The sequence below is a fragment of the Toxotes jaculatrix genome, chromosome 2 (genome assembly GCF_017976425.1).
Source record: "Toxotes jaculatrix isolate fToxJac2 chromosome 2, fToxJac2.pri, whole genome shotgun sequence".
Taxonomy (NCBI): Eukaryota; Metazoa; Chordata; class Actinopteri; family Toxotidae; genus Toxotes; species Toxotes jaculatrix.
The window spans coordinates 22,602,997-22,620,139 of record NC_054395.1 but is presented as its reverse complement, the minus strand read 5'-3'; the positions used below and the strand labels follow the sequence as shown (position 1 = coordinate 22,620,139).

The 17,143-nt window shown below is 31.5% G+C and overlaps 1 protein-coding gene across 1 annotated transcript in view; it reads right to left on the bottom strand.

Annotated features, from left to right (window-relative positions):
* Positions 1-1,174: 1,174 nt before the first annotated feature.
* irf10 (interferon regulatory factor 10) overlaps positions 1,175-17,143 on the bottom strand; it is a 28,411-nt gene continuing 12,442 nt past the window's right edge. The window contains exons 2-9 of the mRNA XM_041064365.1: positions 4,307-4,502; positions 4,091-4,167; positions 3,524-3,581; positions 3,023-3,115; positions 2,496-2,882; positions 2,164-2,282; positions 1,536-1,626; positions 1,175-1,440 (exon numbers count right to left, since the gene is read on the bottom strand). Coding sequence (XP_040920299.1) covers positions 1,382-1,440; positions 1,536-1,626; positions 2,164-2,282; positions 2,496-2,882; positions 3,023-3,115; positions 3,524-3,581; positions 4,091-4,167; positions 4,307-4,502 — 1,080 coding nt within the window. The 3' untranslated portion in view covers positions 1,175-1,381. The remainder of the gene's footprint in view (positions 1,441-1,535; positions 1,627-2,163; positions 2,283-2,495; positions 2,883-3,022; positions 3,116-3,523; positions 3,582-4,090; positions 4,168-4,306; positions 4,503-17,143) is intronic.

Sequence of the window (17,143 nt, the reverse complement as noted above, 5' to 3'; positions counted from 1 at the left end):
ATAGAAAACGCAATTTACGGGTGTCCACACTGCAGGAGCAGCAGCTGAAGGATCTGTGGATGGCTCCTTACAGACACACTGAAGACGTTTAGTGAGACAATCAAGCACTTGTCTGTGTTCACTCTGTTTTTGTAATGGTTGTCCCACACACTTACTTACTGACAGTGTTTTCTGCAGGGTATCGACTTTCAATCAGTGTTATGAAAGTAAACGCTATTGAAGAAGTGCAGATATACAGTATATGAACAAAAATTGACTATATATATTACAGATGTTATATACAGTAAATATGCTAAACAGATTTAATGCAATTTCTCTGTCAATTTCGCAATGCATTTTTCTTTGTCTTTTTTCTTTTTCTTTCTTCTTTCTTTCTTTCTTTTTTTTTTAATTTTCTTGCTTCTGAGCCGATGTCTATGTGTCGGCCTGGGCAGGCAAGGTGAATGTATGAGCAACTCTTCGCCTTTTTTATTCTCATCACTGGGAGTCATTTCAAACAATTGTTCGTCAAGGCATTACCCTCCAATATGTTCTTAACATTATCTCTGAGAACGGGAGAACACTAATGAAAACTGCGTAACAGACAATCCCACCCACACAGACAGGTCTGTGCCACATCGCCTTGACACTCATGGTGTTTTTCCATTAAAAACTGAATGATGGAAAAAGTAGACAGTGCAGTATGGCTGAGGAGTAATGGTGCTAATAACACGTTGGAACATGATGCTTTGTGAATACTCTTGACCCCTGTGTACTGTACGCTTCTGTTCCCATCTCATTTTTTTATGTACTGTATATGTTTGAGGGCAGGGAAAATAATGAAAGTATTTTAAACTCAGATACGGGTATCTCCTCTGATTCAGCACACTCTCTCACTTTAGTTTTTGAGTTTGTTTTTTTTTTTTATTTTCAAAAAGAAAAACTTACCTGTTGATTTTTCTTTTTAAATGTTATAGCTACAAAAATATATGTATATTTTTTAAAAATTGTGAATCTGTTATATGATGTTCGCTAGAAATAAAGGAAAAAAGCTTTATAGATTTAATTACAAGTGTCAGTTTATTCCCTGGATGTGTTGTAAAGTACTATACACTTAAATTATCATTTAATACAAGTGATGAATGTGGGATTAGGATTTTTTAAAAAAGCAGGAAAAACTTTTACATTGACAATATGCTATCAACATGTTTTATTGCTTTGAACAAGATATTTCCTTTAACAATAGCTGATAACTCTTGCCAGTCTAGCTGCATGGTGCACCGGGAAAAAAAAAAATCAATATAAGGTAAAAATAAAGAACCTTGCTTTGAATTTTTCTTCTTGCATTGCAGATAGGTTTACATTGCAGCACATCCATAATTTTGTCTTCATATATGCATCTTCACTGATGATATTCTGTATCTTTTGCTCTGCCCTTAGGAAATCTTTCCTGGTGATGACCTGAAAGGGATAAAGCTTCAGCAACCTTATTTGTATATTGTTCATGGCTGCCGTGGAGCAGGGTGGTTTTTCGCAGTCTTCCTACATCCTCTCACCCTCTGTCTTGGAGCTGGGAGCCGAATGCTTCTCCTCAGTTTCTCCCAAGTTGAACCTCTGCAGAAGTTCCACTGCAAACAGTGGCACCACCTGGCCAACAGAACACAGTATAGTACACAGTATTAGTATGCTTATGAGGACCTCTACTGGTGATTGAAAACCCCTGTACTCCAACTGATGGAGCAGCCAAGCTGGAATTATAAGGTTATATTTGGACACATCAAAGAGTTGACTTTGAATCAAACCTTTGACAGTAAATTACACCAGAGAAATAAGGAGAATTTTGGGTTAATGTGAATGTGTGCAAAACACACACATTTTTCTGGTGCAGTCCCGCAAAAACTGTAACTGTGATTTGTGCCTCCCAACAAGGACAGAAGAACCTGTATCTGAGAAAGAGCTAATTTGGCCTCCAGATGTTATGTGATAAAATAGAATTTTTAAAGCATTTTTAAACTGAATCCTTGATTTACAGGGCAAATATCTAATCAAAATTTGACCTACGACACCTTTTCTACAACAAAAAATGGAAACAATCTGCATTCAGATTAAATGTGCAAGAGTAGACAGCATGAAAACAGAGAGGTGAATGATTCTTGGATCTTTTCCAACAAAATCACGACTGACCTGTGCCATGATCAGCTTCCTGCTTTTCGGTACATTAGGATCTGGATACTCCTCTCCAAAGCAGAGCTCAATCTCATAAGAAGGTGTAGGTCCCTTCCCCTGTAAACAGCTCTGAAGCTCTGCACAGACATAAATTGGAATATTCATATTCATCCCATAAACACGCTGCCTCTCTGCATAGAGCAATAATGTGACATTTGTTATTTGTTTTTTCTTGCAATGATCCCAGCCAATCTGTCTCTCTTTGAATAAATCATGTTCTGTTCCATCAAGATTTATAGGACTAACTGATGGCTAATGAATTCTGTTAAAGTATATATGTGCTGCCTTACCACCGACAAATGTGGGTATGTCAAGCAGTTTGAAGGTCTTTTCTCGTTCCAGTTTGTTGGGACGGTCAGTGTGTTGAGCCATGGGACCACTCCAGTACACTCTGCCCTGGCAGAAACGCTTGATGAACACCCCATCTGGGGCCACCCATAATAGCACACCCCTTTCCAGGTGAGAAAGAAGGCAATTCATTGCTTCAGCCATGCATGACGGTAGGGATACGGAGCCCGGGGAAGGAAATGAGAGCTGCTGGGCGGAGCAGGGTCCGTAGATCCGTTCATTTCCCAAAGGAACACGACCCTGCAGGATGAAACACCCATCTGGGCTCCTGGTGGTCACTTTCATCACTTTCTGACCCTGGTACAACAACATCACCTGCATACGAAAGTCTACGCACACACACCCACACACACAGACACACACACACACAGAAAATGTAAGGCCCTGCAGTACAAAGACTAGTAACATGTTCCGCTGGTTTTTTTTGTTTTGTTTTTTTTTGTGTGTAGAGTCCCATGAACTTTCTTACCTGATATAGGAAGTGCAGGACTGAGGAAGGTAATAACATTTGGAGTTTTTTTCCCTGTTAATTCACAGTACATGTGCTCCCTCATCAGATCCTCTAAAGCAGAATAGAGACATGATTTACTCAGTACATTCTCAATACTTAGGTCCCATTTTAGCAAAGGGTCAATTACCATTTGCTCACTGGTTCCATATAGGCCCCCTATGTCTGCCCATAGAAGTAGGGCCCTCGAAAAGAAAAATTGCTATGCCCTGAAAGCTATAGTGATTGGTGAGTGCTTTTTCACTGGATCAACCAGACACCAACAACTAGTCTACAACCATTCTAAGAACTGACCTGTCAATACCCAAACCAGAGTCTACAGCCATGCTAGCAGCTCTGTGACTAGTGGTGCTTTGAGCAAAAGGCTAAATTCAGGATGCTAACATGGTCAAAATGACATCCAAACATGGTTTTCCATAACCATTTTATAGTGCAGTATCGGTTTGTGTGTGCAACACTTACCAGACAATGATTTTTCTTCCTCTTTATGTGCTTGAAATGATTCATTTTGAAAATGAAGCTGCGGAAATAGAAAACAAAATTAGGTAACTCTGCACGAGGTTTGTTTTTTTTAAAGGATTAGATCAATTTCTTTATGAAATCAAACCAGATAAAACTTATTTTTCTCACATCCCAAAAGCAGGGTTTTCTGCTGAAAAAAAAACCATGGTTCTTTCTTCTGTATGTACAATTTGAAAATTTCTGAGTTTGGTGAATCATAGTGGGAGTATCAAAAGACAAACATGACCTGGGGAAATTAAGACAAAAGGGTATTCACCTTGCTTCTCATTCTTCTATAAATACAAAAATCTGAATTTCATTTAAAAACAGTGAGAAACTAGAAATAATGATCCCTATTTATAACAAACGGCACCCACACTGTGTTCTTTGCCCAAGGTAACTTTTGTCTGTTGGACAATTATGTCAACTGTAAGTACATAAGTAAGTGAGTACATAACCCACTGTCAGATTGTCAGGAAGTGGTACATTTTGTCAATTTAGAGCTCATTTGTTCTGTGTTTAGCTTACCTGTTCGTCCAGAAAACCAGGGCTCTTTGGAGACTTATTACCATGGATAATCACTTGATTCTTTATCTGGGGAGACTCTGAGGAGAGAAACAAGTGATTTTTTTTTTGCTTCTAATTCCCTCTTGTCATGGCTTAGTTTAAATATAATACCAATGCTCAACAGCTAACTAAAAAGATGACTGGGAAAAGGAAAAGAAACATTTTGTTTGGTTTTACCTGCTGGTCTGGCTGGCACATTGTCATGCTGGATGCGATAGACTTTATATGGTTCGGTGATGTCCAGCTGGTTGCGTTCAGGGACCTCCTGGAAGTCTGTGCTCTTGTTGAGTGCACAGCGGAGACGGGTCTTCCACATCGTAGGGTCGGCTTTATCCCTTCCCTCCCTGTATTTGCCCTTATACACAGCCCATGCCTGTATGTAAAAATTGAAATATTAGATATTTATAAATAAATAAATAATTTGGAAAAAAAACATACTTAAATGAAAAAATGAACTAATGGTTAAATATAAGATAAGATAAGATAAACCTTTAATAGTCCCACAATGGGGAAATTACACTGTTACAGCAGCAAAGAGAAGATTCATTATTCATTCATTATGTATTTCAGCATTTACAATTCATTGATGATAAGTGTTATTTTCTTGTATTTCTTGTATTTTCTTGTGGAACGTATATGTTCTGTTATTAATTATCTTTAACTAAATCCATCAAGAGTGTTGTGAAAGAAGCAAACTCAATGCACGCTATAAAAAGATTATCATTTATTTCAACTTAAAAACATAAATCACCAGTGTCTCTGCCTTAAAACTGTTGGTTTATTTAATTGTTTAGATTGTTTATTAGCATTAGTGACTCACTGAATTAACTTGAGGAAAATAAGATAAGCTCAAAATGTTGAGGTCTGCCAGCAATTGTTCACAGCTTTTGTAAACATTTACAAAACAGCTAGAGCTTTTGCTGTGAAATTGGCTGCCACATTCATGCCAGTATGTGTGATGAGTCATGTTATGTTTTTTCATCTGTGGACATGGCACCTTACAAATAAGACACATTTGAGGCTGAACTGGGTACGTGTCTTCAGGTCTCTTTAAACTGAATGTGATGACTATAGTGAATATAAGTCAGTCATTTGATGAGTTGTCAACTCATCATTTTTAGGTCATAAAACTTAAACTAATACTTTTAAGTATTAGTTTGAAAAGGTCTAACTGCGATGCCTTGAAAATTCACAATATGTTGAAATGGACAAATTTTTGATTTATATTTAAGTAATGATAAAACACAAAATGAACTTATTACATTGACTCTGAAATTTTTAAAGTAAATTAAATACTGAACCTCTTTCTGTGCTTGAAACAGGAAAGTTACAAAGACTTCTCTTAGTGAAATAAGTGAAGTAATTCTCTGTAATGCATAACTGTTAGACCAGTAGCCAACACTTATGCAACACAGTCTTGCAACTAGGAGGTAACTCTCTCTTAATAGGCAAAACTATTTTAGTTTACAGTACATTATGTATAGTGGGGTCTAGAACGATGTGACCATTAGTCAAGATACTTCTATTTTGCATTTGATTCAAATGTAATACAAATTTTTTCTTTACAAATATATTATTTTTATTATATATTATTATTATAAGCTTAACAACTTCAGTGAACAGCTGAATCTTTGAAAACTGAACATGAATCTTATAATATTTTCTTAGTATTTTTGTATGTCCCCCTTTTTGCTTTCATGACAGCACTTGAGCTGGCATGAACTCCAAAAGTTTAGGTAAAACCTGATGACCCATGTTATCGCAGCATGATGTGATAATTTTCCAACGCGCTTCTTACGACCGTATGACCTTTTTTTTATGACGTTTTGAGGTCATAATAAAATATTACTTTTTTTGGCCGATTTTGACGCCTTACTATACGATGACAATTTTTATGACATTTTGAGGCCAAAAAAATTTTGACTTTTTTTGGCTGATTTTGATGGCTTACTATACTATAACGTTTTTTATGACATTTTGAGGTCAAAATGTTTTTGTCCGATTTTGACGCCTTACTATACTATGACGTTTTTTATGACATTTTGAGACCATAAAAATTTTTTACTTTTTTTGGCCGATTTTGACGCCTTACTATAGTATGACGTTTTTTATGACAAAAAAGTGAAAAAAATTTTTTTGATTTTTTTTTGGCCGTTTTTGACGCCTTACTATACTATGACGTTTTTTATGACATTTTGAGGTGAAAAAAATGTTTGACTTTTTTTGGCCGATTTTGACGCCTTACTATACTATGACGTTTTTTATGACAAAAAAGTCAAAAAATTTTTTTTGACTTTTTTTGTCCGATTTTGACGCCTTACTATACTATGACGTTTTTTATGACATTTTGAGGCGAAAAAATTTTTTGACTTTTTTTGGCCGATTTTGACGCCTTACTATACTATGACGTTTTTTATGACAAAAAAGTCAAAAAAATTTTTTTGACTTTTTTTGTCCGATTTTGACGCCTTACTATACTATGACGTTTTTTATGACATTTTGAGGTGAAAAAAATGTTGACTTTTTTTGTCCGATTTTGACGCCATACTATACTATGACGTATTTTTATGACATTTTGAGGTGAAAAATTTTTTTGACTTTTTTTGGCCAATTTTGACGCCTTACTATACTATGACGTTTTTTATGACAAAAAAGTCAATTTTTTTTTTTTTGACTTTTTTTGGTCGATTTTAACGCCTTACTATACTATGACGTTTTTTATGACATTTTGAGGTGAAAAAATTTTTTGACTTTTTTTGTCCGATTTTGACGCCTTACTATACTATGACGTTTTTTATGACAAAAAAGTCAATTTTTTTTTTTGACTTTTTTTGGTCGATTTTAACGCCTTACTATACTATGACGTTTTTTATTACATTTTGAGGTGAAAATTTTTTTTGACTTTTTTTGTCCGATTTTGACGCCTTACTATACTATGACGTTTTTTATGACATTTTGAGGTGAAAAAATTTTTTGACTTTTTTTTGGCCGATTTTGACGCCTTACTATACTATGACGTTTTTTATGACAAAAAAGTCAAATTTTTTTTTTGACTTTTTTTGGCCGATTTTGACGGCTTACTATACTATGACGTTTTTTATGACAAAAAAGTCAATTTTTTTTTTTTGACTTTTTTTGGTCGATTTTAACGCCTTACTATACTATGACGTTTTTTATGACATTTTGAGGTGAAAAATTTTTTTGACTTTTTTTGTCCGATTTTGACGCCTTACTATACTATGACGTTTTTTATGACAAAAAAGTCAATTTTTTTTTTTTGACTTTTTTTGGCCGATTTTGACGGCTTACTATACTATGACGTTTTTTATGACAAAAAAGTCAATTTTTTTTTTTTGACTTTTTTTGGTCGATTTTAACGCCTTACTATACTATGACGTTTTTTATGACATTTTGAGGTGAAAAATTTTTTTGACTTTTTTTGTCCGATTTTGACGCCTTACTATACTATGACGTTTTTTATGACAAAAAAGTCAAATTTTTTTTTTTGACTTTTTTTGGCCGATTTTGATGGCTTACTATACTATGACGTTTTTTATGACAAAAAAAGTCAATTTTTTTTGTGTGACTTTTTTTGGTCGATTTTAACGCCTTACTATACTATGACGTTTTTTATGACATTTTGAGGTGAAAATTTTTTTTGACTTTTTTTGTCCGATTTTGACGCCTTACTATACTATGATGTTTTTTATGACATTTTGAAGTCAAAAAAAATTTTGACTTTTTTTGGCCGATTTTGACGGCTTACTATACTATGACGTTTTTTATGACAAAAAAGTCAAATTTTTTTTTTTGACTTTTTTTGGTTGATTTTGACGCCTTACTACACTATGACGTTTTTTATGACAAAAAAGTCGAAATTTTTTTTTGACTTTTTTTGTCCGATTTTGACGCCTTACTATACTATGACGTTTTTTATGACATTTTGAAGTCAAAAATTTTTTTGACTTTTTTTGTCCGATTTTGACGCCTTACTATAATATGACGTTTTTTATGACATTTTGAGGTCAAAAAATTTTTTGACTTTCTTTAGCCGATTTTGACGCCTTACTATACGATGACGTTTTTTATGACATTTTGAGGTCAAAAAAAATTTTGACTTCTTTTGGCCGATTTTGACGCCTTACTATACTATGACGTTTTTTATGACATTTTGAGGTGAAAAAAATGTTTGACTTTTTTTGGCCGATTTTGACGCCTTACTATACGATGATGTTTTTTATGACATTTTGAGGTGAAAAATTTTTTTGACTTTTTTTGGCCGATTTTGATGCCTTACTATACTATGACGTTTATTATGACAAAAAAATCGAAATTTTTTTTTGACTTTTTTTGGCCGATTTTGACGCCTTACTATACTATGACGTTTTTTATGACATTTTGAGGTCAAAAATTTTTTTGACTTTTTTTGTCCGATTTTGACGCCTTACTATACTATGACGTTTTTTATGACAAAAAAGTCAAAAAAATTTTTTTGACTTTTTTTGTCCGATTTTGACGCCTTACTATACTATGACGTTTTTTATGACATTTTGAGGTGAAAAATTTTTTTGACTTTTTTTGTCCGATTTTGACGCCTTACTATACTATGACGTTTTTTATGACAAAAAAGTCGAAATTTTTTTTGGACTTTTTTTGGCCGATTTTGACGCCTTACTATACTATGACGTTTTTTATGACATTTTGAGCTCAAAAATTTTTTTGACTTTTTTTGTCCGATTTTGACGCCTTACTATACTATGACGTTTTTTATGACAAAAAAGTCAATTTTTTTTTTTGACTTTTTTTGGCCGATTTTGACGGCTTACTATACTATGACGTTTTTTATGACAAAAAAGTCAATTTTTTTTTTTTGACTTTTTTTGGTCGATTTTAACGCCTTACTATACTATGACGTTTTTTATGACATTTTGAGGTGAAAAATTTTTTTGACTTTTTTTGTCCGATTTTGACGCCTTACTATACTATGACGTTTTTTATGACAAAAAAGTCAAATTTTTTTTTTTGACTTTTTTTGGCCGATTTTGATGGCTTACTATACTATGACGTTTTTTATGACAAAAAAAGTCAATTTTTTTTGTGTGACTTTTTTTGGTCGATTTTAACGCCTTACTATACTATGACGTTTTTTATGACATTTTGAGGTGAAAATTTTTTTTGACTTTTTTTGTCCGATTTTGACGCCTTACTATACTATGATGTTTTTTATGACATTTTGAAGTCAAAAAAAATTTTGACTTTTTTTGGCCGATTTTGACGGCTTACTATACTATGACGTTTTTTATGACAAAAAAGTCAAATTTTTTTTTTTGACTTTTTTTGGTTGATTTTGACGCCTTACTACACTATGACGTTTTTTATGACAAAAAAGTCGAAATTTTTTTTTGACTTTTTTTGTCCGATTTTGACGCCTTACTATACTATGACGTTTTTTATGACATTTTGAAGTCAAAAATTTTTTTGACTTTTTTTGTCCGATTTTGACGCCTTACTATAATATGACGTTTTTTATGACATTTTGAGGTCAAAAAATTTTTTGACTTTCTTTAGCCGATTTTGACGCCTTACTATACGATGACGTTTTTTATGACATTTTGAGGTCAAAAAAAATTTTGACTTCTTTTGGCCGATTTTGACGCCTTACTATACTATGACGTTTTTTATGACATTTTGAGGTGAAAAAAATGTTTGACTTTTTTTGGCCGATTTTGACGCCTTACTATACGATGATGTTTTTTATGACATTTTGAGGTGAAAAATTTTTTTGACTTTTTTTGGCCGATTTTGATGCCTTACTATACTATGACGTTTATTATGACAAAAAAATCGAAATTTTTTTTTGACTTTTTTTGGCCGATTTTGACGCCTTACTATACTATGACGTTTTTTATGACATTTTGAGGTCAAAAATTTTTTTGACTTTTTTTGTCCGATTTTGACGCCTTACTATACTATGACGTTTTTTATGACAAAAAAGTCAAAAAAATTTTTTTGACTTTTTTTGTCCGATTTTGACGCCTTACTATACTATGACGTTTTTTATGACATTTTGAGGTGAAAAATTTTTTTGACTTTTTTTGTCCGATTTTGACGCCTTACTATACTATGACGTTTTTTATGACAAAAAAGTCGAAATTTTTTTTGGACTTTTTTTGGCCGATTTTGACGCCTTACTATACTATGACGTTTTTTATGACATTTTGAGCTCAAAAATTTTTTTGACTTTTTTTGTCCGATTTTGACGCCTTACTATACTATGACGTTTTTTATGACAAAAAAGTCAATTTTTTTTTTTGACTTTTTTTGGCCGATTTTGACGGCTTACTATACTATGACGTTTTTTATGACAAAAAAGTCAATTTTTTTTTTTTGACTTTTTTTGGCCGATTTTGACGGCTTACTATACTATGACGTTTTTTATGACAAAAAAGTCAATTTTTTTTTTTTGACTTTTTTTGGTCGATTTTGACGCCTTACTATACTATGACGTTTTTTATGACATTTTGAGGTGAAAAAATTTTTTTACTTTTTTTGTCCGATTTTGACGCCTTACTATACTATGACGTTTTTTATGACATTTTGAGGTGAGAAAAAATTTTGACTTTTCTTGTCCGATTTTGACGCCTTACTATACTATGATGTTTTTTATGACATTTTGAGGTCAAAAAAAATTTTGACTTCTTATTGCCGATTTTGACGCCTTACTATACTATGACGTTTTTTATGACATTTTGAGGTCAAAAAAAATTTTGACTTTTTTTGGCCGATTTTGACGCCTTACTATACTATGACGTTTTTTATGACAAAAAAGTCGAAATTTTTTTTTGACTTTTTTTGTCCGATTTTGACGCCTTACTATACTATGACGTTTTTTATGACAAAAAAGTCAAATTTTTTTTTTTGACTTTTTTTGGCCGATTTTGATGGCTTACTATACTATGACGTTTTTTATGACAAAAAAAGTCAATTTTTTTTGTGTGACTTTTTTTGGTCGATTTTAACGCCTTACTATACTATGACGTTTTTTATGACATTTTGAGGTGAAAATTTTTTTTGACTTTTTTTGTCCGATTTTGACGCCTTACTATACTATGATGTTTTTTATGACATTTTGAAGTCAAAAAAAATTTTGACTTTTTTTGGCCGATTTTGACGGCTTACTATACTATGACGTTTTTTATGACAAAAAAGTCAAATTTTTTTTTTTGACTTTTTTTGGTTGATTTTGACGCCTTACTACACTATGACGTTTTTTATGACAAAAAAGTCGAAATTTTTTTTTGACTTTTTTTGTCCGATTTTGACGCCTTACTATACTATGACGTTTTTTATGACATTTTGAAGTCAAAAATTTTTTTGACTTTTTTTGTCCGATTTTGACGCCTTACTATAATATGACGTTTTTTATGACATTTTGAGGTCAAAAAATTTTTTGACTTTCTTTAGCCGATTTTGACGCCTTACTATACGATGACGTTTTTTATGACATTTTGAGGTCAAAAAAAATTTTGACTTCTTTTGGCCGATTTTGACGCCTTACTATACTATGACGTTTTTTATGACATTTTGAGGTGAAAAAAATGTTTGACTTTTTTTGGCCGATTTTGACGCCTTACTATACGATGATGTTTTTTATGACATTTTGAGGTGAAAAATTTTTTTGACTTTTTTTGGCCGATTTTGACGCCTTACTATACTATGACGTTTTTTATGACAAAAAAATCGAAATTTTTTTTTGACTTTTTTTGGCCGATTTTGACGCCTTACTATACTATGACGTTTTTTATGACATTTTGAGGTCAAAAATTTTTTTGACTTTTTTTGTCCGATTTTGACGCCTTACTATACTATGACGTTTTTTATGACAAAAAAGTCAAAAAAATTTTTTTGACTTTTTTTGTCCGATTTTGACGCCTTACTATACTATGACGTTTTTTATGACATTTTGAGGTGAAAAATTTTTTTGACTTTTTTTGTCCGATTTTGACGCCTTACTATACTATGACGTTTTTTATGACAAAAAAGTCGAAATTTTTTTTGGACTTTTTTTGGCCGATTTTGACGCCTTACTATACTATGACGTTTTTTATGACATTTTGAGCTCAAAAATTTTTTTGACTTTTTTTGTCCGATTTTGACGCCTTACTATACTATGACGTTTTTTATGACAAAAAAGTCAATTTTTTTTTTTGACTTTTTTTGGCCGATTTTGACGGCTTACTATACTATGACGTTTTTTATGACAAAAAAGTCAATTTTTTTTTTTTGACTTTTTTTGGCCGATTTTGACGGCTTACTATACTATGACGTTTTTTATGACAAAAAAGTCAATTTTTTTTTTTTGACTTTTTTTGGTCGATTTTGACGCCTTACTATACTATGACGTTTTTTATGACATTTTGAGGTGAAAAAATTTTTTTACTTTTTTTGTCCGATTTTGACGCCTTACTATACTATGACGTTTTTTATGACATTTTGAGGTAAAAAATTTTTTTGACTTCTTTTGGCCGATTTTGACGCCTTACTATACTATGACGTTTTTTATGACATTTTGAGGTGAGAAAAAATTTTGACTTTTCTTGTCCGATTTTGACGCCTTACTATACTATGATGTTTTTTATGACATTTTGAGGTCAAAAAAAATTTTGACTTCTTATTGCCGATTTTGACGCCTTACTATACTATGACGTTTTTTATGACATTTTGAGGTCAAAAAAAATTTTGACTTTTTTTGGCCGATTTTGACGCCTTACTATACTATGACGTTTTTTATGACAAAAAAGTCGAAAATTTTTTTTGACTTTTTTTGTCCGATTTTGACGCCTTACTATACTATGACGTTTTTTATGACATTTTGAGGTCAAAAATTTTTTTGACTTTTTTTGTCCGATTTTGACGCCTTACTATAATATGACGTTTTTTATGACATTTTGAGGTCAAAAAATTTTTTGACTTTCTTTAGCCGATTTTGACGCCTTACTATACGATGACGTTTTTTATGACATTTTGAGGTGAAAAAAATGTTTGACTTTTTTTGGCCGATTTTGACGCCTTACTATACGATGATGTTTTTTATGACATTTTGAGGTGAAAAATTTTTTTGACTTTTTTTGGCCGATTTTGACGCCTTACTATACTATGACGTTTTTTATGACAAAAAAATCGAAATTTTTTTTTGACTTTTTTTGGCCGATTTTGACGCCTTACTATAGTATGACGTTTTTTATGACATTTTGAGGTCAAAAATTTTTTTGACTTTTTTTGTCCGATTTTGACGCCTTACTATACTATGACGTTTTTTATGACAAAAAAGTCAAAAAAAATTTTTTGACTTTTTTTGTCCGATTTTGACGCCTTACTATACTATGACGTTTTTTATGACATTTTGAGGTGAAAAATTTTTTTGACTTTTTTTGTCCGATTTTGACGCCTTACTATACTATGACGTTTTTTATGACAAAAAAGTCAAATTTTTTTTTTGACTTTTTTTGGCCGATTTTGACGGCTTACTATACTATGACGTTTTTTATGACAAAAAAATCGAAAAATTTTTTGACTTTTTTTGGCCGATTTTGACGCCTTACTATACTATGACGTTTTTTATGACATTTTGAGGTCAAAAATTTTTTTGACTTTTTTTGTCCGATTTTGACGCCTTACTATACTATGACGTTTTTTATGACAAAAAAGTCAAAAAAATTTTTTTGACTTTTTTTGTCCGATTTTGACGCCTTACTATACTATGACTTTTTTATGACATTTTGAGGTGAAAATTTTTTTGACTTTTTTTGGCCGATTTTGACGCCTTACTCTACTATGACGTTTTTTATGACATTTTGAGGTCAAAAATTTTTTTGACTTTTTTTGTCCGATTTTGACGCCTTACTATACTATGACGTTTTTTATGACAAAAAAGTCAAAAAAATTTTTTTGACTTTTTTTGTCCGATTTTGACGCCTTACTATACTATGATGTTTTTTATGACATTTTGAGGTGAAAAAATTTTTTGACTTTTTTTTGGCCGATTTTGACGCCTTACTATACTATGACGTTTTTTATGACAAAAAAGTCAAATTTTTTTTTTGACTTTTTTTGGCCGATTTTGACGGCTTACTATACTATGACGTTTTTTATGACAAAAAAATCGAAAAATTTTTTGACTTTTTTTGGCCGATTTTGACGCCTTACTATACTATGACGTTTTTTATGACATTTTGAGGTCAAAAATTTTTTTGACTTTTTTTGTCCGATTTTGACGCCTTACTATACTATGACGTTTTTTATGACAAAAAAGTCAAAAAAAATTTTTTGACTTTTTTTGTCCGATTTTGACGCCTTACTATACTATGACGTTTTTTATGACATTTTGAGGTGAAAATTTTTTTGACTTTTTTTGGCCGATTTTGACGCCTTACTCTACTATGACGTTTTTTATGACATTTTGAGGTGAAAAAATTTTTGACTTTTTTTGGCCGATTTTGACGGCTTACTATACTATGACGTTTTTTATGACAAAAAAGTCAAATTTTTTTTTTTGACTTTTTTTGGTCGATTTTAACGCCTTACTATACTATGACGTTTTTTATGACATTTTGAGGTGAAAAAATTTTTTGACTTTTTTTGTCCGATTTTGACGCCTTACTATACTATGACGTTTTTTATGACAAAAAAGTCAAATTTTTTTTTTTGACTTTTTTTGGCCGATTTTGACGGCTTACTATACTATGACGTTTTTTATGACAAAAAAGTCAATTTTTTTTTGTGACTTTTTTTGGTCGATTTTAACGCCTTACTATACTATGACGTTTTTTATGACATTTTGAGGTGAAAAATTTTTTTGACTTTTTTTGTCCGATTTTGACGCCTTACTATACTATGACGTTTTTTATGACATTTTGAAGTCAAAAAAAATTTTGACTTTTTTTGGCCGATTTTGACGGCTTACTATACTATGACGTTTTTTATGACAAAAAAGTCATTTTTTTTTTTTTGACTTTTTTTGGTCGATTTTAACGCCTTACTATACTATGACTTTTTTATGACATTTTGAAGTAAAAAAAAACTGTGACTTTTTTTGGTTGATTTTGACGCCTTACTACACTATGACGTTTTTTATGACAAAAAAAGTCGAAATTTTTTTTTGACTTTTTTTGTCCGATTTTGACGCCTTACTATACTATGACGTTTTTTATGACATTTTGAAGTAAAAAAAAACTGTGACTTTTTTTGGCTGATTTTGACGCCTTACTACACTATGACGTTTTTTATGACAAAAAAGTCGAAATTTTTTTTGACTTTTTTTGGCCGATTTTGACGCCTTACTATACTATGACGTTTTTTATGACATTTTGAGGTCAAAAATTTTTTTGACTTTTTTTGTCCGATTTTGACGCCTTACTATACTATGACGTTTTTTATGACATTTTGAGGTGAAACATTTTTTGACTTTTTTTGGCCGATTTTGACGCCTTACTATACTATGACGTTTTTTATGACATTTTGAGGTGAAAAAATTTTTTGACTTTTTTTGGCCGATTTTGACGCCTTACTATACTATGACGTTTTTTATGACAAAAAAGTCAATTTTTTTTTTTTGACTTTTTTTGGCCGATTTTGACGGCTTACTATACTATGACGTTTTTTATGACAAAAAAGTCAATTTTTTTTTTTTGACTTTTTTTGGCCGATTTTGACGGCTTACTATACTATGACGTTTTTTATGACAAAAAAGTCAATTTTTTTTTTGACTTTTTTTGGCCGATTTTGACGGCTTACTATACTATGACGTTTTTTATGACAAAAAAGTCGAAATTTTTTTTTGACTTTTTTTGGCCGATTTGGACGCCTTACTATACTATGACGTTTTTTATGACATTTTGAGGTGAAAATTTTTTTGACTTTTTTTGGCCGATTTTGACGCCTTACTATACTATGACGTTTTTTATGACATTTTGAGGTGAAAATTTTTTTGACTTTTTTTGGCCGATTTTGACGCCTTACTATACTATGACGTTTTTTATGACATTTTGAGGTGAAAAAATTTTTTGACTTTTTTTGGCCGATTTTGACGGCTTACTATACTATGACGTTTTTTATGAAAAAAAAGTCAAATTTTTTTTTTTGACTTTTTTTGGTCGATTTTAACGCCTTACTATACTATGACGTTTTTTATGACATTTTGAGGTGAAAAATTTTTTTGACTTTTTTTGTCCGATTTTGATGCCTTACTATACTATGACGTTTTTTTATGACAAAAAAGTCAAATTTTTTTTTTGACTTTTTTTCGTCGATTTTAACGCCTTACTATACTATGACGTTTTTTATGACATTTTGAGGTGAAAAAATTTTTTGACTTTTTTTGTCCGATTTTTACGCCTTACTATACTATGACGTTTTTTTTTGACATTTTGAAGTCAAAAAAAATTGTGACTTTTTTTGGCTGATTTTGACGCCTTACTATACTATGACGTTTTTTATGACAAAAAAGTCTAAATTTTTTTTTGACTTTTTTTGGCCGATTTTGACGCCTTACTATACTATGACGTTTTTTATGACATTTTGAGGTGAAAAATTTTTTTGACTTTTTTTGGCCGATTTTGACGCCTTACTATACTATGACGTTTTTTATGACAAAAAAGTAAATTTTTTTTTTGACTTTTTTTGTCCGATTTTGACGGCTTACTATACTATGACGTTTTTTATGACAAAAAAGTCAATTTTTTTTTTTTGACTTTTTTTGGCCGATTTTGACGGCTTACTATACCATGACGTTTTTTATGACAAAAAAGTCATTTTTTTTTTTTTTGACTTTTTTTGGTCGATTTTAACGCCTTACTATACTATGACGTTTTTTATGACATTTTGAGGTGAAAAAATTTTTTGACTTTTTTTGGCCGATTTTGACGCCTTACTATACTATGACGTTTTTTATGACATTTTGAAGTCAAAAAAAATTGTGACTTTTTTTGGCCGATTTTGACGCCTTACTATACTATG